The sequence below is a fragment of the Synchiropus splendidus genome, chromosome 10 (genome assembly GCF_027744825.2).
Source record: "Synchiropus splendidus isolate RoL2022-P1 chromosome 10, RoL_Sspl_1.0, whole genome shotgun sequence".
NCBI lineage: Eukaryota > Metazoa > Chordata > Actinopteri > Syngnathiformes > Callionymidae > Synchiropus > Synchiropus splendidus.
Window position 1 is genome coordinate 7143974 of NC_071343.1, and position 23335 is coordinate 7167308.

The following is a 23335-nucleotide window of genomic DNA, read 5'->3' on the forward strand; positions in this document are numbered from 1 at the left end:
ACACTTACATTTCAGACAACTTATTAAACAAAATGTTTTTTCCCGATTGTTTAAGTTTATTTCAAAGTTTGTAATGTTGTTTTCAGAGTTTGTTAGTGTGTTTTCAGAGCTTTCTGTATTTTGGAAATTAAACATCTATGAAGAAAGTGATTTAATTATCAATATCAATATTCTTAACCTCAAACCTTTGCCATAGCTCACTACTAATTTTTGGAACACAGATTTTTAGTTTTTTTCTTTTTTTTTTTTTTTTTGATGTTTCTCGTTGCAATGAAACATCTCCGATTTTGTGATTTATTTATTTATTTATTTTTGGCCAAAACTCTTGAAATGACACAAGACATAAATTGATCAGTTTTCATGGTACAATCCACAAACTATTGACTGTTAAAACTGAATTGTTCAGATTTTCAGGGGGAAAAAAACCATCTTCATTTGAAGTCCATATGTGAAATTAATAGTTTCAACTCGTGATGGGTCGATGAGGTTTCATGAAACAGTGCCCTGATTTTCACAGGCCACCAGATGGCATTGTCTGCTGTAAAATGTTTGCATTTGAACAACTAATTCAAGTGAGACTTCACATCATTTCTAAACCAATAGCACCATCTAGTGGCCTCTGAAAATCAGGACAATGTTTCATGAACCCTACAATACTGTTTCATGAAACCTCATCGACCCATCACGAGTTTCAAGTAAAAAGAGGAAATCACCTACCTTCTGTTTTGTTTGATTTTTTTTACCTGCTGCATTTGTTTCTATTCCGACCCGTGTCCCAGAATTGATCGACCTTTTTCATGGCCTTCACATTTAGCATTGCTGATCCTCATCTGTGTCGCTCACAGACGCAAAGAGTTCCTGCACAAAACCCACCCGGGGGGTGGAGGGTGTGCAGGCGAAGGAGACATGACGCGCCTGCTGAGTGTCTGTGGAGCCGCCTGACTCTTCTTTAAAAGTGTGGAGGAAAACAAGACAGCACTTGAAATAGCGTTTCTTTCTTCCACTGAAAGCCATTTCTGTCATTGCAAGAAAGCGCGTGATGGTTCTGCAGTTTCACCGCCGACGTGACCCCGAGGCTTTTGTACCGTCGAGGCGCCGAGGCCTTCACCTTCCTCTTCATGTGTTTCTTGACGCCGCTGGACTTATGGCCGAAGCCAAATCTCACATCAGGTTTGTTTTAATTCACTGAGGTGAGCGGAAAAAAAAAATGTCCCTGTAAAAAAATAAAAATTGAATTTCACTATCGGCACGCTTCGTAATTACAGATAAGGTGTGGATCATTATTCAGGGAATAAATGTTTCAGAATCAGCCGAGATAAACATTGATCAGTGTGTTTCAATTAGTCTGCAGTTATCAGGAAGAGAAGCAGAGCCACAGAGTCCACAGAGAGGCAACAGTGCCACCTTCTGGCCACAAAGGGAACTCACACTCGGCCCCCCCCCAACTCCAACCCTGACAGCAGTGAAGTCTCTAAAACAGGACTTGTTCTATCCGTGTTGCATTTGTCTTACAGGTCGCGAACAATTCCACCGAGTGCGTTTCTCCGGCTGCATAATGAAAGACTGTGATGGTGTTTTATCACTGGAACATCCTCGTGGCCAACATTAGCTCAGATATAATGAGGGTTACTCAGAGGACGGGGGCCTCTCCGTCGGATGATGAAGGACCTGAGGGGAGGCGAGTGACGCAGCGTCGGCCCTCAGCGTTGCCCTTTCATATGTCCCTAAATAAGTGCCTTCCTGTGGGTGTAAGGGAGCTGCTAATCTGGATACTTAGCGGTGCCAGAGTGTGGACCCCGAGGTGAATGACGTGTTTAGCTTCGCCCAGGTGCACAGCTCCGCCGCTGCGTACCTGCAGTTTCACTGGAGTCGCTCCACAAATGAGGCTGTTTTAGTGCTCAGGCTGCAGGGACAAACGTGACTCGTGATCTCGCTGCTAAGGAGCTTAGACCCGGGGTCGGAAAATTCAGGGTCACATGGCGAAATGAAAATGAAAATAATCGCACAAAAAAGAAATTTCCATGGGCTGATGCAAAATTTTACGCTCATGAATAGATTTTGTCGACAATTTTGAAAAAGTGGCCCTCAAACAACACAACTCAAACAAAACAACTCAAAGTTAAAAATGCAATATCATAATAGTGAGTTTGAAAAATGTATGAAGATGAGACATAATATCAATTACAGTACATTTGTTTACTGTTGCTGTGACTATTTCATTTCATTTTTTTATTATTTGTATTTTATTTTATTATTATTATTATTGCATATTTATTTTATTTTATATATATTTTTTGTACTCTTATTTATTGTTAATGGTTTGCTTCCTGAGTACTAAGTTTTCAGGGTCAGATGGAAAAAAAAGTGTAAATAAGCAAAATTTATGAAATGTAAATTGAATTTCAATGGGATGATACAAAATATGAAGCTCATTAATAAAAGTTACATTTTATCTAAAATTTTGAAAAAGTGACCGTAAAACAACTCAAAGTCAAAAATTTAATATCATAATAGTGAGTTTGAAAAATGTACGAAGATGAGACATAATGTGACTTACAGTATTTTCTTTTGTTGTTCCTGTGACTTGTTAATTTTATTTTATTTTATTTTATGTTAGGTACTTTCCTTATTTTTTATTTTTTATTTTTGTAATCTTAATTTATATACTTTATTTGTTGGTTTGCGTCCTGAGTGCTAAATTGCTTTCAAGCTCTTTTTCAGGGTCACATGAAAAAAAAAAATTTAATGTGATGATGCAAAATTTGAAGCTCATTAATAGAAGTTTAATTTTGTCTACAATTTTGAATAAGTGACCCTAAAACAACACAATGTAAAAAAAAAATTAATAATAGATTAGACATAATGTGATTAACAGTATTTTCATTTATTGTTTTGACTTGTTTATTTTATTTCATTTTATTGATTATTAAAGGAACTTTCTTTTGTAGTTTCCTTGTTTGTTTTATATTTGCAATCTTTATTGATGTATTTATTGTTGATGGTTTGCTTCCTGAGTCCTATGTTGCTTTCAAGGTCTTTTTCTGGGTCACATGAAAAAAATGTAAAAAGCAAAAAATTATGACGTTAAAATTCACATTTAATGGGATAGTGCAAAATTTGGAGCTTAAAAAAAGATATTTAGATTCAATTTGAAAGTTGTGTTTTACTACTTTTTTCAAATTGTTTTCATTACACTCCCAAATTTCTGACCGTAATTTTTCTTCATATTATCAACTGTTATATTCATTATTATCAGGTGAACCACATAGATATCTTGCGAGACGTGTCCATAAAAAAAAAAAAAACAACTAAATTTTATTTTTTTCTTACTTCCCATTGCAGGTGAAAACAAATACATCTGAATTTCTATTGAATTCAAAGTTAAACTGTGTGATCTTGATTCGCTCAGCTCTGAAATACTTAACTACATTTGTCTATTAATCTTTGGTTGCCACAGAAAAGTAAAATCCATCATGAATTCTAAGAGGACTTTACGTGTCTGTCCGCATCAAAAAAAGCAAACTGAAAATGTCTCCAACCAAATGTTGCATTCACCTGCTGCAACTTGTCGGATCAGTACTGGTAAATAAACAATAGTGAAGATGAATAGGACCAGCGCAGTACCTCCTCTCTGATGCGCCGTAGATGAAGGCTCCAAAGCGTCTGCACCGCCAGCAGGGCAGGCATCAATTTGAGTGTTGACAGCAAAGAAGGAGGGATGTTTAGTAGCAAGACAAATGAAGAAGAGAAAACTGGCCTGTCACCAGAAGAGCTGGAAGACGGTCATCAAATCCTGCGCAGTGGACCTCGCGTTTTCATAAAGTGAGAGACAAAGTGGGTGAATGAGCGGATCTAGAGTGAATATTTTTTACTGTAAACTGATCAAACATGCATCAACAGGTCGTTTCAATTTTGACCTCCTGCCAGCAGCCTTCCTGGCGAACTGAAATTTGTATTGGTGATTATTCACTGTGGTCTCACAGATCAATACCTGCACAGAAAGATGAGTGACGCTGGCTCAAACCCTTGGTTGAAGGCGAGTGCTCATGTGGACCATGAACACCTCCGCTGGCTGACAAGGGTCCCAGTACCACCTGTGCCATGTCTGTGTGGCTTCAGAGTTGAAACAAACACAGAAATATAATAATGTCAAACATATATAATATATAGAAAATATGGAGTGGAATATCGATCAAAGTGAAAGGAATAATTTAAAATACATTTAAATAAACAGGTACTAAATGTGCAAACAACAACAAAAAATCTAAATAAAATCATTTTAAATTATTTTCGTCAATTTTCTTTTGTATTTTAGTGACAATTACTAAATTCATCACAGTTGTTGTTTTTTATTTTTTTAAATCATTTTTTAAATTTAAATTTTACCTTATTATTTTGATTTCTTTTTGATTATTTTTTACATGACTACAATTTTCCATTTTTATTTTTTTCACAAAAATGTATATATATATATATATATATAATATTTATATATAAATATATAATATATATAATATATATATATACTTATATATACATGGTATATAATATATAGATACCATTTGAATAATAATAAATACATAAATAACAATTAAAAAATATACAAAAAAAATGTACAACTAAAGTAGAATTATTCATTTTTTTTATATATTTTTTGAGAACACAAGACACATTAGAAAAAGTATTTTACCAAGGCTTGCTGTAGTGACAGTGACAGTGCGGTAGGATGGAAAATGAGGAATCACATGGGAGGTTCGCATACAGCTGGCGTCCATTTGACACATTAAATGCCGCTTCATAGAATCACGTGGAAACACAGTAATAGATGATATAATGCAATAAATACTTTTACACATTTCAGCAGCTACTCTCTCTTATGTTTAGTGAGACAAATGTGTACAATTGAGTATGAAGCCCATGTAAACACATGTGTACAGTCATCCCTCAATTCACATCGGAACAGCCCTTTGAAGAGGAAAAATGGGCACCTTTTTATGAACTAAATCCATTATAAACCACTATTGAGCCGTTTAAAAACATTTCAAACATAACTATCATGAGTCATACTCGTCGGAGCAAAACCCCCAAATGGTGTGAAATATTGTGCTCGGGATTCCATGAAATTCTGTCATGATAGGAACCATATCATCGGATCACAGGTCTCCCACCGAGCAAGTGGAATGTGTGACGTCCTCCCACTCACCAGGGTTCGGACTGGAAAAAACAGGGAATTTCCAAGGAAAAAAAAACATCAGTACAAAATGAAAACAGAAGACTAGACATATTTTAAAAAAGCATTTATTTACCAACACTCACTGCAGAGACACAGGCAGTATCACAGTTGTAGGATGGAAAACGACGGATCACACGGAAGGTTCGCACAACCACAACAGGCCATTGCTCCTTTAGCTTTCAATGAAATGTTCTCTTCGACAGTCCTGGTCGAAGCTGCAGCCACAGGCGAGAGTGTGCACGCGATCATCTCAAACACACACACTCCGACACGCAACGGCCGCCCAAGAGTTTTGATGGCACAAAGTGACGATGTAGTGCACATTTGGAAAAACATAAACGTCGAGGTTAACAACTGTTGACATGAAGTCAAACATGGCGGCTTCCTGGATTGTCAACATTTAGCACTTTAAATCATACGAAGACGAGACTAGAAAGGAAAGACTGATATCAGGAAACGACTGCTTCCTCTACAGGTGTTTACTAAAGTCTATCTACGTTGCAGCACCTTGAAACTCAAAGGCCTCATGTTTCCTAGTGGCACTAGCGGGTTGTACCAATGTAATAGAAATAGTTGGTAAAAACAGTCACTGCCTTTAAACACCAGAGGGAGGAGAGAAAAATAAAACTGCAAGTAGCTCTCTACTTTGTTATTATCGTGTCCAAATCTACGATCCAGTGATGCTAAAAAAAAAAACAAAAAAAAAACATTCATTTAAAGGAAGCGCTTGCAAAACTCTGCCTACCCAAAATGCACACTTGAGTCCAGAGCTAGCAAGTTCCGGATGCGCCAAATTTCAAAATAATAAAGGCAAATATTAGCTCTAAACTCCAACTAGATGAAGGCAGCATCGCTCTGAACGTTTGTGCACATGGATTCATCCATAAGATGGCGACGGCACATTGTCACATGACACGATGGGCTGCAGCTGGCTGAAAGAAACACTTCTCTTTTAGAGTGAACTGATCAAAAAGCAACTGTTTTCAGCCAACCATGGAACAGCGTCCTAATTCCTCGGTAGGTGGCGCTGTCTGTCTCCAGGTTTCATTGAAATGGTTCTTCAAATCAAAAGACTTTAGAGGGGAAAGTGGGCTCTGTTTCAGACACCACAGAAGAGAGGCACGTTACATTTGGCTCATCATTTCGCCCCTTCCTCCATGACATACATTGTGCATTACTCATATTGTCACACGACTAGGGCTGTAATACAGTGATGAGGCTTCATGAAACAGTGTCCTCATTTTCAGAGCTCAGTAGGTGGCGCTCGACCTTTAAAAAATGCTGAACGCTTTCATTGAAATGGTTGTTCAAATCCAGATGTTTTAGAGTAGAGAGCGACATCTAGTGAGCTCCGACACTGTTTCATGAAGCCTCACCAGCCCATCACTACTGTTATGTCAAGTAACACCACAAAACATGGCGATGACAGAAGCGTAGTCTCGACTAGTCATTTTGTGTTTGGAAATATAAGAACATTTCTTAGCATTTATTGCACAAGCGGACAACCCTGGTGTGTAAAGACCTCGATGCAAAGCGCTTAAACCTCGGGAAAGCAAATTCTGGCGTCTACTTCTCAGGTGGACATTAGGAATCAGCTCCTGTGGATGTATTCAGGTAAAATGGACTCAAATAGTGGTGAATAACAAAATAAAAAATGAGGCTTGCTCATCAAAGGCAGTTTAGTCGAGCAGCTGTTTTAGTGTCAGTGGCAGTTTGGTCGCTGGCTTGTTAGAAGCCGTCAAGCTCCACAGTCGCAGTCAGATCAGCGATTATCGTCTGACGCCGACTTGTCAAGTAGGAAAGAAATGGAAAAAATAGTGGTTGAGATTTGTACTAGATACTAAATTCTAACAAGAAAAAAAATATATCTGCATGATGGCGCCTCGGTTTTTCTCATGTGCGAGGTTCGAGTCCGTGACAGGCTCAAAGTAAACAGCAGCGTTCTCTGAAGCTCTTCTTGTTCTTCTTGTTCTTTCCTTTTCCGTTCTTGTCTTTGTTTTCTGACATTTTCTTCCCGCGTACGTCTCGCATCAGGTCAAAGAACACCTGCGGGGATCACAAGGAAAAGTCAAACCAAAAAAAATCGGCGTCATTTTTAATCAGCCGCTCAGTGAGCCGCGAACGTGCTCTTGCTTTCAAGTGCTGTAGTTTGTTGCGCACCTTGTCCACGTTGGCTCTGGTTTTGGCGGAAGTCTCCACGTACTGCACCCCCCACTCCTCAGCCTTTCCCCGGGCTTCGTCCACGGACACTTGCCGACGCTCCTCCAGGTCTGACTTGTTTCCGACCAGCAGCAGCGGGATCTTGTCCTCTTCCGCCTTCACTCGTAAGATCTGCTCTCTGGCGGAAATATAAAACACTTGTGTTACCATTGTGTGGAGTAAAATCGGAAACAGTGGTTGTGACTGAACACGATTCACTTTTTCTTTCTTTCTAGTGTCAAGTTTCCTTTCATTACTTCCATCAAGGAGATTAGACGAGACTAGATTAGACTAGATTAGACTAGACTAGACTAGACTGCCTTCGTGTTCATCCAACAACTATAAAATCCGACAGCTTTCGCTTCATTTTTCATGATGAAGCTAAGGATCTGTCAAACCAAACCTTCCTCTCAGTAAAAAGGTACAGAACACTACTGCCACCTGCTGCCCATGGACACATTGCTATCTATTTCAAGGCACCAAGTCATTTAGACAAAATAAATGTAGGGCAACAATATTCTAGAAGAATGTTTCACCCCAAACCATTAATTTCTGTGTTCTTATCTTTTTGTTTTTTTATGATCCTGTTATAAAGAGATAAAACACTTTATATTCATTTTGCCTTCAGCGACACCATTTCTTAAAAAAAAAAAAAAAACTGAAAAAGTAAACTGATCGCTAATGTCAGTCCGGCAGTTGATCCGCATTAATGCTGCTTGTTTTGCTATTATCCGTTAGCTACCTTTTCGCTCGCCATCGTGACTCAAACAGTTCTTCCTCTTTTGAAGATGTGAACTAGGGCAGCGAGAAGTCAACCAGAAACCAAACCTAAAAAGTTACAGCAAACACGACCGCTGCTGTTTGAAAAATTAAAAGATATTTGGGCTATTTATTTTGCTTGTATTTGCATGTGACTGTCTTGTTTTTTTTAATTGTTTTCTGTTTACTTAGTTTTTAATTTAACAGACAGTTTATCTGTGGTTCTGTTTTCAAGTTTTCTCTGCCTTTTTACGTCTTTTTTCTTTCATTATCTGTATCCAAAATGGTGTCAAGCATTGAACACATATAGACATCAAGTATGCAGTTTCAGAATCGTGACAGCACTCTATTGCTCTTAATGCAGATATTTAGATAAAATCTTTGGCAATAGGCTTTTAGCGACGCGCTGAACTGCAAAACATGAAAACGCCCTACATTTCAGATTAGTAGCAGCTTTATAATGCTAATAACTTGTAGAGTCATCGCACTGGTTTCCATGAAAAGGGTGTTTCCACCCAGTAATTCCGCTGACTGTGATCGAAATTCACAGATTCTCAACCCTTTTGCAGCCATAGCTTAGCCGCCATATTTGTTTACCTGCGTAATCTCACGGTTAACCATATCTGGCGAGTCGCGTTGCTCGCAATATGGAAGCACATTGTTATTAGATAAGATGTCTGTTAACAGGAGGAAGGCGAAGATAAGTTCCAAATGTTAAACAATCATTTACAAAACCTACTCACAGCTTTTTCATTGAAGTTCATTGAAGTTTTCATTGGCGTTTTTTGGGTGCGGGGCTTGCTTTTTGATGCCCTGTTCCACTTTCAACAAACATCTCACACAAGCACAACTAAACCCCAAAATGAAACTGACAGAACACAGTGTGTGATCATCCGTATGTACCAAGTTTGCAGACCGCCCTTGGAGAGTCATATAAACACGATAATAAAACAGCCAGCCACACACCTGAACTCCGCTGTAGCTGTGAACGACTCGTGCTCCGTGATGGAAAAGACCAGCAGGAAACCCTCTCCGCTGCGGAAGTAGTTATCCCTGATGGCGGCGTAGTCCTCCTGGCCTGCCGTGTCCAGGATGTCAATCTGGACCTCTTCTCCGTCCAAAACCACCTTCTTCCTGTAGCTGTCGGCCTTGGTGGGCTCATAGTCCTCCACAAACTGAAGACAGGAGGCACATTTGGAGGATTTTAAGACACTGAAATAGCTTTGTTTCTGCGTCATTCAACAGTGCATTCAAGCGGCTAAACTATGTCTGAAATATTTCGGGGTCTAAAGCGTGCGGTGCTGACTCACCTCGTCGTACATGAACTGCAGGGTGAGGGCAGACTTCCCCACGCCTCCACTGCCCACCATGATCACTTTGTGCAGAGCCAGGGAACTCTGGTTTTTACTTTTGCCAGTTGCCATGACGCAATCACTTGTGTATGTTCCAAAAAAAATGAATCACTCTGAAACCTGTAAATAAAAAAAAGGGAAAATATTTGAGTGAGTACATGTGTGTATGACTTTCTGACTGTGTGGCACTTTTAAGAAAACAGCTGGGTTAGTTTGGGCTGGAACCATTTTTTTCCCTGCCGATCTAAAATGCAAGGTCTGTGTCAGGATATAAACTTTTATTTTCAGGGAATAAAATAAGCATTTTAATGCACTTTTTTGTGACCGACATTGGATTAGATTTTCGCATTTCACGTTTTCTGTAGCCTCATGTAACAAACCAGTTGTTGTATCAAAAGCTTGTTAAATATACTTCCTGATATAAGCAATTCTTTATTAAAAACTATCTCTGCTTAGTTTGAAGCAAGAGCAACAATACAACATCTTGACCAATGAGTGGACTGACACAAACGGAAGTTGAGAATGCTGAGTCAGCATATCTTCTGTGACGGACGCCAAGATCGGCATCAGCATTGTGGCCCATTTAATCAAACTCAAAATTTCACTAATCTTTGTAGGCCATGACATCAACTAGTTTTTGGCGCACTATGTTTCGTGCTGCAACGTGACTATAATCGACCATTAAATTAGTCACTTACAGGTTCACGAATCGACTGGTTGTGATGATTGTTCTCTTAGAACAACCAGTAAACCAGTAAAAGAGAAAAGCCGGAGGCTCCGGGACCACTGTGGCAAAAAACGTTGGCGGTACGGACCATTTCACAACAAAAGACACACCTTTCACGCCACATTTTTCATCATAGAAAATTCAAATATAAAGTCGACTATCAAAATAATTTGAGTTGTGAGAGTTTAAAGCCAGGTTTGGCCCTAAGGCCTTGAGTCATGCTGTTTCGCAAGCCTTTAATGCCACGGATTATACGAGTATTGAGTGTTAGAAAAACGTTTTTATGGATTGGAACAACCTTAAGTTCAGTCTGCATAAGGAAAATAAAAAAAAGGGAAGTGGCATCATGCTTCCTCTCTGCCAGACCAGGAAGTGAGTCTGACTTTTGCCTTTCCTGCCTTTGTTTTCCCCAACTGTTCCTCTCAACTATTTTATTGGATTATCAATAACAAGCCGACACTTGTTGATACCGCGCACATATCTGCACACTTGCATCAGGGGTCACCGTATTAATGATTTAATTGTAACCTACTTTCCTTTGCGCTATAAATAAAGCCGTCGGAGAAACAAGTGCGTGCAAAAAGAGACCACTCAGCACGACAAAGTGCTTAGCGCAGACTTTCCAAAGGAAGTTTCAAATATTAGGAGGTGGGATCATGTTTCGCCAGCTGTAGCACAATACATTACTTCAGAGGAAGGAAGAACTGCTCTTAAAGGGTCTTCATGGACCCACTCTGGCAGCCTGAAATCCTGACAGCAGATACATGAATTTCTCATGATTCTTGGTGGAGTTCCCTGGAGCCTTGGTGACGTAGATGACCTTAAACCAACACAGACCTCTCGCGTTGCTGACAAATTAGAAGGGAATTTTGCCAGAGACAACCTCAAGCTTGACGGTCATCGCTAGACTTCGGCATCAGGGACACACACAAACAAAGCTGAAAATACCTGTCAGTCCTCAAGACAGAAAATTGTTTACTAAGGATCTAATTCACTGTTTATATCCCATGACTCAAACCAAGCCTGACACTTTAGTGCTCAGAATATTACTTTGTCTCAGAGTGAGAAAGTAGAGATTACAGAACCAGGGTTTGGGGAGTTTCTCTCGCTGTCTGACGGTAAGAGCAAGGGCTTTGCTGACTCACTAGCATCCCCCCAGACTCCAGTGACCTGAGAGAGACAGAGATTATGTCGTGTTTCTGCTTTTCTCATCTTACTGAACCCATCGAAGCTCGACACAGTGAGGTGATCTGAAGATTTGTGTGCCGCCTTGCAGCAAAGGAAAACACAAAGCCTGAGCAAGGATTTAACAAAATACTATTACACCAAAACAACAACAAAATAGATAAATAAATGAATGTTGCAGAATGGGCAGAAAATATGTTGTAGATAAATATGAGATCACGACATAAAAAAAAAAAAAATCACAATTAAAATTTTTTTTTTCACGCTTCTAATGTTTTTTCAGCACCACGGTTGGCACTAAATTGAATATTTAAATTTGATTTATTTGTAATAGCGGCCAACATTTCTAAGAAAGAAATTTGAATACTCTTATGCTTGTTAACGTGTGGTGCTATGTGTAAATGTAGCCGTGTTCGACTGGTAAACATCAAGACAGAATGTTTTTTTTCCCCTCAATTTTTCTCAGCGTTTCCAAGCTTCTTATGTTGTTCTACATTTCAGGCACTGAAATGCACTGAAATTCCCCCCAGGAAATGTTGAAATTTGAACCCAACCGAGACTCAATTGCATTTTGAGGGGACATGTTTTTGTGGAAATAAGGCAACTTTCTGTCTCTATTACTCATGTTTTAACATCTGTTTAATATACGTCTTGATAAAAACATCACCAAGAGGACTATATATATATATATATATATATATATATATATATATATAACATTTTCAACAAACCAAAGACCAAGTCTGGCAATTGCAAGACGTGAATATTACGCTGAGATTTCCCCTGAGAACAAAAATGGCGCCTGCAATGGCATTTTTGATGTAGTTCAGCAACAAACAGCCTTTTTTTGGAAACCAGTACGATGGCTCTACGACACAGGCACTAATGATCGGAAAATTTAGGGTGTCCCGCTGAAAAAACAGGGTACGTTTGTTTCCTGACGCCTCAAACTAAAATCCTTACGGATGCACAATTTATTGTGGCATTATGACCATTCACATGAAATGGTTAACTGATGCCGCATCCCTGAAATACCAGTGGATTTGTTTTCCTGCTCGCGCAATCCACTTTTGAAAAGACAATGAGCGAGGGCCATCTGCAGCAGATTAAACCTCTCCTGGACTTCACCAGTGCAAATTGTCTTGGAGTAAGTAGTTCACAAAATGTGTCCTTGGAGGGGCTCGGAATATAGAACAGCGTTCCCCACTAATCAAAAGTATGGCTCTAGTAGGGAACAAACAATTCAACCTGGACCAGACACGTAACTTTTGATGTATAAAGTAGGTCATCCCTGACGCGCTGCAATTTAGAGTCCAAATCCTCACGGCACTTCTTCACGCCCTGACAGCGGAGTCATAATTCAGAAACAAACTCAGAGGAGGAAACTCAGGATATAACTCCTGCTTCAGCCTCTTGGTAGGGGCAGCGCAACAGCTCACGGTGCATACTAACCGGCCCTAAACAGGGGGGCCTTTGAGAAAACTGAGCAGCGAAGAACTCAATCCTTTCTTTGTCGCAAATTCTACTTCTTCAGCAGTACAAGCTGACCTCTTTAACATCAAGAGAGATCTTCTTAACTGAACCAAATAGCTGCCAACTCAACGCCAAAGCCTCAACGTGAGGCTGCAGGACTGAATATATGTGAAGGCAACACATCTGAGACACTTATAGTATTTAACCACTTCATTTTAGAGTTTAAAGTTTCCAATATCCCAAGACACTCACTTGAAAACCAATTACCATACTTCATGACTTGATCACAGAAAAGTACATGCAAGCAGTAGCACCCATTTCAACTTACATAGCTCAGCCTGTTGACTTCAGAGAATCATGAACTGCATGCAATTCTATATTAGCTTTTTCACTAGCACCCACTGCACTTCCAAACAATGTTCTATAGCATTGTCCAAGTGAATCCTGCCAATATATAACAAAAGAAAGATGCAATGCTGTCAACAAAAGCTCATTTCTCATCAGCTGCAGGCATTTTCGTTCTGCTTCCTTTTATCGGAAACAGGTGTCGTGTTTAAATCACACAGCAACAGCGAGAGTCAAGGCTCAAAGTTGAACGAAGAGGCCTCAGCGTGGAATCTGATCCTTCACTCCTCGCCTGACATACAGCTGCGAAACAAAACGTTCCACCCCGTTCCCAGGAATCCCTGAAATTTGTCTCTACACGTTTGGCCCGGAACATGACATGCGTGCGGCAGCACATGATGAAATGGTGACATCATCGTTGCATTGCTAGCATTGAGTCTTAATGAATAACACTTGTTCAGAAACATCTCAACGCTGGCCGGCAAAAACACAAGTCCATTTTGTTTTAGTCTCGACGCGCAGGACATTCGATGATGAGAGAACTATTTGACTTATTGAACTCTTTTTAAAGACGGAATCTCAAGTGATTTAAGTCTTGAAATGAAGTGGAAACTGGATAACACATGTCGCATCATGGAGGCGATCATTCATCATGGTGATTTTCAGAGTGTTTTTAACATAAAAATCCCAGAAGAAACATCATAATGGCTGAAGCCCGTTGCTCACGGAACTATTCCAGTGGGACATATGAAGAGACGGACTGTATCCTGGCGGGAAAACCTTCATTACTTCTTTAATAAATGGGGTATAAAACAGTAAATGGGATGTTTTTGTCCCTCCTTTTAACCTCAGATGCCACAAGTCCGATCAGTAGTCTGAGGTGTTGTCCCCACAATCATCAACAACTGTAATGTTCAATGCGTGTAATATTCACAGTACAAACAAAAAGGGAGAGCTGACTGCTCCTGGTTTGAATTCTGACGTGGAGCGGACTGAAGACAGCCAAGACGCCCTTATTTTCACTTTCCAACTCGCCCATCAGACCATGAAGTTCATGTTCACACTCACCACAGGATTTTCTTCACAGTCTTTTCTCTTTCATTTGCAGGTTTCCCATTTAAAAAAAACATCCACTTCAATGTTGCATGATGTGTTTTCCGGATGTGACGCTACTTCTTCCTTTTATGACGCATGATAACGCTTGGTTTAGGACACTTAAACAAACATAAAATGCTGCTGAGTAATGGTAACAACAAAAACTCTGCCACAAAGATCGTTTCCAGGCACAATTGATTTTTAGTCGATTAAATTTATTTTGGATTGGCGGGTGATCTGTGTTAAGACAATGTTGCATTCAAGTGACGTCAGTCAGTCGAGCACGCAAGCCACTATCCACCTTCTTAAGCAACCTTAAAACACCACCACAGCAACATGAAGGTTCACGGAATATTTCAATGAAATTTGACCACGACTTATGAATAATTTTGCTAACGTCGGGAACACCATGACGTCCTTGGCAGAGCCCCACCTCCGTGGATCAGCAGAAAGTTCCTCACAAAGGTCAACCTCAGGTCATTTCAAGCCTGTTAACTGACTCTCACCACCTCATAAGTTTGTTGTAGGTCCAGAGGTTATGTGACACTCCTGTCGCAATATAATAAACATCTTAGACTGAAGGCTTTTGTTTCTGCCTCAAAATTAAACTTCAATGACTCAATTACCACACACACACGTAGTTTAAACCCACCACAGTAAAACAACTGACTCATCTTGACCAGAATCAGGTCACACCTACACACTTGAGCCAGCTCTCTTTGTTTACACCCTTCACATCACACGTCTGTCTTATCTCGACTGCTGTTCTCACCCACCAAAGACAACGTTGAAACGCTCAGCTTCTTTCTCACATTTCCAAGTGACCATGTCTGAGGCACGACGTAGCTGTTGGCAAAATATAAACCAACCAACCAGCCCAAATAAAATAAGTTTTCAAAAGTTACGCCCATCAGCAAAAACGAGCATCAGTAAACACTGTGGTCGGTGAGTCACGCCAAGTCATTTCTTATCTCACATGTAAAAGCACAACTCTATTGTACTTTCCAACCTCATACAACAGAAGAAACAATTTCACTCAGACCTGTTTCGATCAGTTTCTTTCCTCTAAATGACATTGCTATTCTCTGCACAGTTGAAGGACCCTGAAGCAAGAGGCACAGCTGAGTGGGACACTGCGGGGCCAACAAAAACACCATCAACAGTGGAGCATTTGAGGAATTTAAATCACCCCAATTTAAACCACTATCTCCCTGCTTCATTTTTGGGGCTGTGTAAGGGAAAACAAAGACAGATAAGGAAAGAAAAGAAGGTCTCTTGGATTGTATCTTTAAGTTATTAGTGCCTTCTCATCCCTTCTTCGTGGCAATGTTTATACAAATCACCTTTTTATTCTGGTTCCATGAACCAGAATAAAAACACTGAGTCCAAATGTATGGACGTAATCTGATAGGATAAACACAAATAACATTTCTGATATGAGGATTTAGGTTGTCTTCAATTGTGTGCGACAGGTTAAAGAAAAAGAGGAAGTGTTTTTGGCCTACAAGTGGTTGCATAAATACAGATAATAATCCATTTAAGTGGTTTCAGTCAAAGAGGCCGGTATGGGTGTGTCTGCCATCTCATCAAGGCAACACTCTTTACAACACACGTCATGTTAATCCTTCAAACTGTGAACCGCAACCGAAATACCGACCATCAGAACATGAAGAAGAACTACTTATAAATCAACATGTAACAAGTATGATGCATAAAAGGGGGAACCTCAACTGCCACTAAAAGCAACTTTATTTAACAGTAAACTAGGCGTTAAAAAGAGATTGCTAAGAAGCAATAAAGTTCTAGAAAGTATTAATAGATAAACTTTACTCCTTAAGTCTTGTAACTTAAACGAACATTTCAGCGTCCGACCGTTCCAATAACTGTTACATGGTAATTACACGTTTGGCGTTAATGATGTTCGACGGCGGTGATACGCTATAAAACACAACGGCCGCTCGACTAAACTAACAAATATAGTGTTAGTTTAGCCAACTACATGAGGTCGGACGGTCATTTGGAGTCCGATTATGATCAATCGGGGCTCGAACAGGCGCCTTTAAAACAGGTGTGGTTTTCGCTCAGGGGGCTAATAGCGAGATTCGGCTGGTCAAATAACGGAAGCAAACGTTTGGCCTCTTACCGATGAAGAATCTTAATTTGTGCCTTCGACAGGTGTTATCTCGATGGCTCCAATATCGTCGTATTTCGAGGCATTTGGTTCCCTAAACACAAACCGCTTCTGAAACAAAAGCCCCACCTTCCGGATGTGAGACGCGGAGATGACTGGATGTGACGTCACAGGCAACCAAGCGGCAGAACTGTACCCGGAAGAATTTCTGACAGAAAACAGTCCACAGAAATATTGTGCCTGTTCGGGGAAATAATAATCCACGAAATTCAGGAAGAAATTCGCGTCATTCATTTGTGCATTTAATTTAGTTAAACACATTTTGAATGAAGGCAGTTACTTTTTGTACAGAGCAACAAATCAACAAATACTAAAAATGGTATAATAATAAAGTGATAAAATTATCTGCATTACATTTTCCCTGTTTTTTCCTTATTTTTGTTTGATATTCCATCGTGCATACTATTTTAGGCATTTATTAGTATACTTGTTTCTTTTTATTGTGTTATTATGTTTTAATGACATTATACATAATAATAATAATATTGTATTTATATAATATTTTAAACGTATTTAGTCAACGTTATCGCTTTTTTTTCCAACCGTACTTTTTGTTGTTCATAATTTTTATTTTAAACATTCATGTGACGTTCACTTAATTGTTTCATTATTTGTTCATTAATGTCAAAATGAGAAAAAAAATGCAAATAAATGAATTAATCAATAAACAAACAGACAAATACATTAATAAACATTTAATTACACATATATTATCAACAACGCCTTCATTAATTGTAATATTAATATCCCTGGCACTAAAAGTTTCAGTGAGTACTTCTAAGTGCAGAAAAAAAAGGTTATTTTTATTTATTTTATTAACCTTGGAAAAGTCACTGCTCTGGTTTAACTCCTCTTGAGACCCGCATCAGTGGCCCCAAAGAGCCTGAAAACAAATGACCAAACGTTGCAAGCGTGGCCTTTTTCCATCGCACAAATGTGCCACAGCACTTTCCCTACAGATGAAGCCAACACTTATGTAGATAAATGAAAGGAACGGAAAGAACAGTGCGTCCGAACGACTATTTTTCTTGTTAACGCCTGGCTCCTTTATTGGTTGCTTGGGAAAACTGTGCCTACAAGCGTTGTATGTTTAAACACCACAGAGACTTGTGGTCTATTTATTCCGAGAACGACCTTATTCGCTTGTTTTAAAATAGTGATCTTGAGATTAATGCTTATTTGGTCGAAATTAAATCGGATGCAGAATAGACGTTACGGTGTATAATCGAAGAAGGCTATTTGCGGGAGCAAGAAGTTCCTTTGTGCCATAAGACAATGTCAAAAACAGTATTCATTCACAACTATTATAGTGAGCAAATGTAAAATTATTTTCCAATGACTGCTGACAGGCAAAATTCCATTCCACATTGGGAGACAGTTCTAAAGTTTATTGTAATTTCATGTGTGAAACGGCATCAACTTTTGGAACTTGGGAAGTGTGGCTTGCGAGAAAATAAATATTCGGTTTTTCTCCTTGTACACGGCAACACAAACGCTTTCTGAAGTAGTTCCTTGACGAACCACTAGATGGAGACGTACATCAAGAGAGAAATGATCGACCTTTTGGCCTTTGATGAAAATATAAATTCGGAGGTTATTAATCAGAAATAACCATCGATTGGCCTCCGAATTATAAGCCCAGATAAAAGAAGAAGAAAGTGAAAACACCATTATTAAATGGTTAATTTTGATTTCAAAATTGTGTTGATTTAAGCGCCCTTAAAAATAAGCATCAGCACCGGACGTCCGACAAAGATGATTGATAAATAAATGCTCAAACAAAAGAACAAATAAGCGAATTGATAAATGCAGAAATAAATACATAACCATATTTATTTAGACATCCATTTCTTCACTTATGCTTGCATTTAGGCATTTAACTAACTTACACCTTTTCACGCCACATCTCAAACAACATGCTGCATTAGAGCAGCCTGTGTCAAAAGTTGAGAATTCATACAACATTTGCACAAATTACAAATTTCATTTCACTTTAGGTCATAGAGAGCAGTCGCAGGGGAGCAAGGGGTGGGTTCCAGACCCTTTTTTATATGCTTAATTTTATAAAAATGCTGCTCATTGAATAAAAAGTTGTTCACTGGATAAAAATGTCAGTGTGTGACAATACTGAGAATTACATGGATATTTGGATAGAAATGCATCAAAAGGTATTGTTTTTTTCCACATGATTTCAATTTAACATTATTCAAAACATAAAATGATGATTTCATTAATTCCGTGATGGGGCATGAGGATGCATTTGGGTGGGACAAACCAACTGTTTTGTGACATCTGAAAGGCTGGACTGAAGCTTCTCAGCAGGGTGCTGTCCGAAGTCTCATCCAAAAAAGAATGGTTGACACATTTTACATACACATTGAGCAGAAAAAAAATCTCAATTCAATATATATATATCATATCAGACACTTGACTAATCGTCACAAACCTACAGAAGCAAAAATGTCATCGATGTCATCGTGGGTTCTTGTTTCTACGTCTGTGTCAGTGCTTCTGCTTGCGTCAACCTCAGACAGGTGAGATTCAGATCTGTTTACTTCCTGTTCCTGTGTCTCACTCTTCTCCTTGAACCTGACAGTCGACAATCGTGAACAACTCTTAAGCCTCTGACAATACGTTATCAAGCGGTTCTTCCTCCTCTTCATCACACGTTGAAGCGTCTTCGGCACCGGTCCTTGCGGAGACAACGCCCAGCAGACTTCCTGTTTAAAGTCCTGCAGCTTCCTCGGAAAACTGAGTGAGACAACAGCTTATTAAACATGAGTTCAGATAATCAAACCCTCCATTAAAGGTTCTTACTTGGAGCCTGAAGCCTCCAGTCCTCTCATTCTTTGGCATTTTAACTGAAGAAATTTCAATAGTCGCTTTTCTGTTTTCAATTTCTGACATCTGCACCACCCCAGTATTTGTTGTAGAGTCTCACACATGTCACAAAAAGATGGGGTTTCACGCAGCTGTTTTTTGAACGCCTCAATCTTCGCAGTCCCGGACACATCTTTGGAGGGGGTCTGCTCCTGTAGGATGGAGAAAAATGCTCATCAATTCTTAAGGAATAAGTAAGGACAAGTGGAAATCCTGATCACCACAAACCTGCGCTGCATTCCTGAAGGACATAAGAAACTGTTTCATATCAGTGTCTGGGAGGAAATCTGAAAAATAAAAGAGAAGGAATCAGTCAAGGTTTTGTCCAGTCGCATAAACATGTTGAAGATAGAATGGCCTTTAATCTTCTGCCACCATGTGTCTGTCTTTAACATTTGGCTTCTCTTAAATGTTTCTTCACTCTCTTCCAATCCTGGATTTCTCACCTCTTTCCATGGAAACACCGAGGTCCTCTTTCACCGTCTTGCGTCCCATAGGGATGGGAAGGTTGGCAGACATCTTCCTTCTCAGGTCTTTGGCACTTTGAGCTCTTAGCTTTTTGCTGACTATAAGTGCATGGGAGCCACACAAAAACTCATCCATGTTCTCAGGTAAAGAGGAATGAGTGAGGAAGGGCATGGGTTTGTGTTCAGAAACCTGTGCCAGGAGCTTGAGCAGTTTCTCATACTGAGAGGAGAGACTGACCAGGATCCCACGGAAAAGCACCCTGTCGGAACAAAGATGAAAGGACGAGAGTCAAAGGCTGTGACATCGGGGAACAATCGGTCGCAGAAACACAAACCAAAGTCGGCTTATCATGCTGATGATCACCACATTTAGGGTGATGAACTCCTCCAACTTCAGGTGCTGCTTTGAACGTCTGATGCAGGTGATGAAGGAAAACAGGATCCAAGAGTTACAATCTGATCTTCAAAGATCAAAGGATACAGGAAAGCCACGCTGCAGCGGTCCATTGAGCAGCTCATCAATTCAGCAGCTCCCAAAACTTTGAGACACGTCCACTCCAGAGTCGGCTGACTGGGAACTTCACACTGCCCAGCTTTCACACCCAGTTCCCTACGGAGGTCGGCAGGAACACACTCAGGGTCGAAAGATGAACTTAACAAATTCATTTAAAAAAGATCTGTTATCCAACAAACACATGCAGAAAATAATCTGAATTGTTTTAACTTCACGGTTATATTTGCTCACTGCAGACTGCAATATTCAGTCACCAACCTTTGAATGTTTTTGGGGCATAAATCTGTCAGGTCTTGAAGGGCTCGATCAAGATTCATGTTTTTCAGCTTGTTGATGCATTGTTCAACCTGCAACATGATGAAAAAAAAAGAGGTTTTCCCCCCCAAAATGAGTGGCTGTCAGTCAGATGAATTTACAAGGCAGGCAAATTACGGGAGAAACCAAACAATTTATGATACAGTTTTCCAAAAGTCCTCCAAGAGGGAAGGGCGACCTTTTAATAAGATTAAATTGCCTTTATTCCCTTTCTGGGGGAATTTTGCAAACGCAGAATAGCGTCAAGCTGGGCTCGAACCTGCGACCTTCTTGCTGCGACGCATTGCATACAGATGAACAAAATAGGTCTTTCAAAATGTTGGATTAAAACAGAGTACTTGGTCTGTGTCTTCATCATCTAAAGTATCGCCATCACAGAAAACCTCACCTGTTTCAACGCTTTATAAGTCTTCATTCCCCGGTGGCTGTTCCTCAGCATTCGCAGCATCCCGCTCAGAACTTTTATCTCCGTGTGGAATATCTCACAGCGGAGAAGCTTCAGGACCTTCTCGTTGTCCAGCAGCAGGTCAGTTACGATCACATCTGAGCAACACAAGTCAACTCTTCTTCACACGTGGACTGAAGGAGTCGCACAAAAAGTAAACACGCGTCGACCACCTTCCTTTATACCCACGGGGTTCATCGCCATGTATCATTTCTGATTCACTGTACCTGTCTGGAGATCGTAACTGATGTGGACACTTGAAACGGCGCTTGGAAAGGGAATGTTTACTCTGTTCCATGGTTGCATAGCCATGTTGCGCTGAGGAGCAAATGCGGAAGTTGTTGAACCAATTAAAAAAAAGCCTACAAATGACGTCACCGTTTTTCTTAAAGGCACAGTAACTGTGGAAACAAGCAAAGCTATAAACATATTACCGGCGTTTAAGTCTAATTCAAATAACAATTAAGTGTTGATTAGTTTAACATTTAGGTATTTAGTCATTAAAGTGAAAATGCTAACTTTGCTAAAGCTAATGTCCAACTGTGTTTATTTTCATACTACAAAATGAAAAAGATCAATAGTAGAAATACACTTTTATTGACATGAAAAACCGTGAATAAAACTAAATTCTGCTTCCATCTGTACAATTATTCCTTCCATCTACTCATCCAGGAGATCACATGTGAGTTGACTTCGTCCATGACAGACTCGTCCATCCGTCCTTTCACTGTTAACCCATGTGAACCACCATCCAGCCAGAAAATCTTGCTTTCAGCCTTCATTTCTTTCAACGTCCCTTCAAGGAGGAGCTAAAAGACAAACATTTCATAACCATCCTGAAATTCTGTACACACAATCCTTAATCTGAGTTATCTGTTGTATAATAATTGTTTGGAGGACACACTTTCATGGGCACCTTATCACACATGTCGTCTTCCGTTCCTGACACAAAGAGAACAGACAATGGCTCTGGTAGTCTCTTGAGATCTTCACTCCGTTGCCGGTGGACATGAGTCTGTCTGGGAGGATGTAATGGGAATGACAGACACAGGACGCCCTGGACGGGATCGTCTGACTCATCACTGAGCTGCCTGGCCAGAGCAGCAGCGGCTCGACTTCCCATTGACCTCCCTGAGAAAGATATCAGTGTTTAAAAATACACAGTAAATCAGCGTTTTCAACTGCTGTCTCTTACCGCCTATAATTATATTGTCGATGGTTAACCTCTGTAGTGATCTCAAGTAAAGCTGTGGTGAAAACGACCATATAAAAATATGCATTTATCGATCACTGACGGCAAAAGCCAAGCTTACGTACCAAGACCGCACGGTAGGCTCTGACCCTGTAGGTCAGATTCAAGCCTTTACATGTAAATCGGAGACAAACAAAGCCGTTCGACGCAAGACAGTGAGCCAGAGAGACGAGCTGTTTGAAATTCATGTCGCCACCGGCTCCATGAGTAAGTATGACTGAGGTGTGAGGATGTTTAGCTGCAGCAGGGACGCACAAGGACGCATCCAGATGTTTGGGTCCAAATGGCACCTTCACTTCCTCCTGGAAAAGCCAAACAAATACTTTCAGAACAGAGGCCATTTATTCACATTCAAGATGCCTCAACTTTAAATAACATTTGATTTTAATTTAGTCTGTAATAGTAATAACAAAATTCAAAAATGTGAAACGCAAGAAACGCATGAAAAAACATAACAAACTTTATTAAAGCAATCAAATAATCTACGGAAAGAAAAACAACTTGATCTTGTTGGTGACTACGACGCACAGACGGTTCATTTAGGATGGTTAACTACGTAGATTCTCACTTTTAAACCGACAAACTGAGGCTGCTTTCACTCCGACTATCACTTGAACGCACCAGATACGAACTCGGTCACAGCGTGTTTGGCGACTACAGCAATGAAACCACTGTATACAGCAGTGAGAACACGCTATAGGTGCAACTAAATCGCAGTATCAGCTCGGCTGCATCTCACCTCAGAGAACTCCATCTCTAGTTTCTCCTTCAACTGGCGGTAAATAGTAGTTTGCCCTCTAGCGTCTAGGAGTGGTCATAGCAATAACAGTAGGCGTTAAGCAATAAAAAGACTAATGTAGTTATTGGCGGACTTGACTAAAATTAATTGATCATGTTAGTCCG

At 39.9% G+C, this 23335-nt stretch overlaps 3 protein-coding genes across 4 annotated transcripts; all 3 read right to left on the bottom strand.

Moving 5' to 3' along the window:
• Positions 1 to 5301: 5301 nt before the first annotated feature.
• On the bottom strand, positions 5302 to 16640 carry ralba (v-ral simian leukemia viral oncogene homolog Ba (ras related)). The gene is made up of 5 exons (XM_053877500.1): positions 16512 to 16640; positions 9502 to 9663; positions 9158 to 9366; positions 7394 to 7571; positions 5302 to 7279 (listed from the first exon to the last, which is right to left on the bottom strand). The coding sequence occupies exons 2-5, from the start codon at positions 9613 to 9615 to the stop codon at positions 7157 to 7159; spliced, it is 624 nt and encodes a 207-aa protein (XP_053733475.1). The 5' UTR covers positions 9616 to 9663; positions 16512 to 16640; the 3' UTR covers positions 5302 to 7156.
• Positions 16641 to 18374: 1734 nt separating this feature from the next.
• On the bottom strand, positions 18375 to 21534 carry nepro (nucleolus and neural progenitor protein). The gene is made up of 9 exons (XM_053877369.1): positions 21408 to 21534; positions 21124 to 21278; positions 20679 to 20767; positions 20388 to 20516; positions 20242 to 20319; positions 19886 to 20166; positions 19668 to 19726; positions 19377 to 19591; positions 18375 to 19310 (listed from the first exon to the last, which is right to left on the bottom strand). Exons 1-9 carry the CDS (start codon positions 21490 to 21492, stop codon positions 18998 to 19000), a joined length of 1404 nt encoding a protein of 467 aa, XP_053733344.1. The 5' UTR covers positions 21493 to 21534; the 3' UTR covers positions 18375 to 18997.
• Positions 21535 to 21777: 243 nt separating this feature from the next.
• Positions 21778 to 23199, bottom strand: tex30 (testis expressed 30). Of its 2 annotated transcripts, none has more exons than XM_053877487.1 (5): positions 23172 to 23199; positions 22498 to 22734; positions 22376 to 22427; positions 22097 to 22311; positions 21778 to 21989 (listed from the first exon to the last, which is right to left on the bottom strand). In XM_053877487.1, exons 1-5 carry the CDS (start codon positions 23184 to 23186, stop codon positions 21828 to 21830), a joined length of 681 nt encoding a protein of 226 aa, XP_053733462.1. In that variant the 5' UTR covers positions 23187 to 23199; the 3' UTR covers positions 21778 to 21827. The 2 variants fall into 2 exon arrangements, with proteins under 2 accessions (XP_053733462.1, XP_053733463.1); XM_053877488.1 differs by lacking the exon at positions 23172 to 23199 and adding an exon at positions 23054 to 23159.
• Positions 23200 to 23335: the final 136 nt, after the last annotated feature.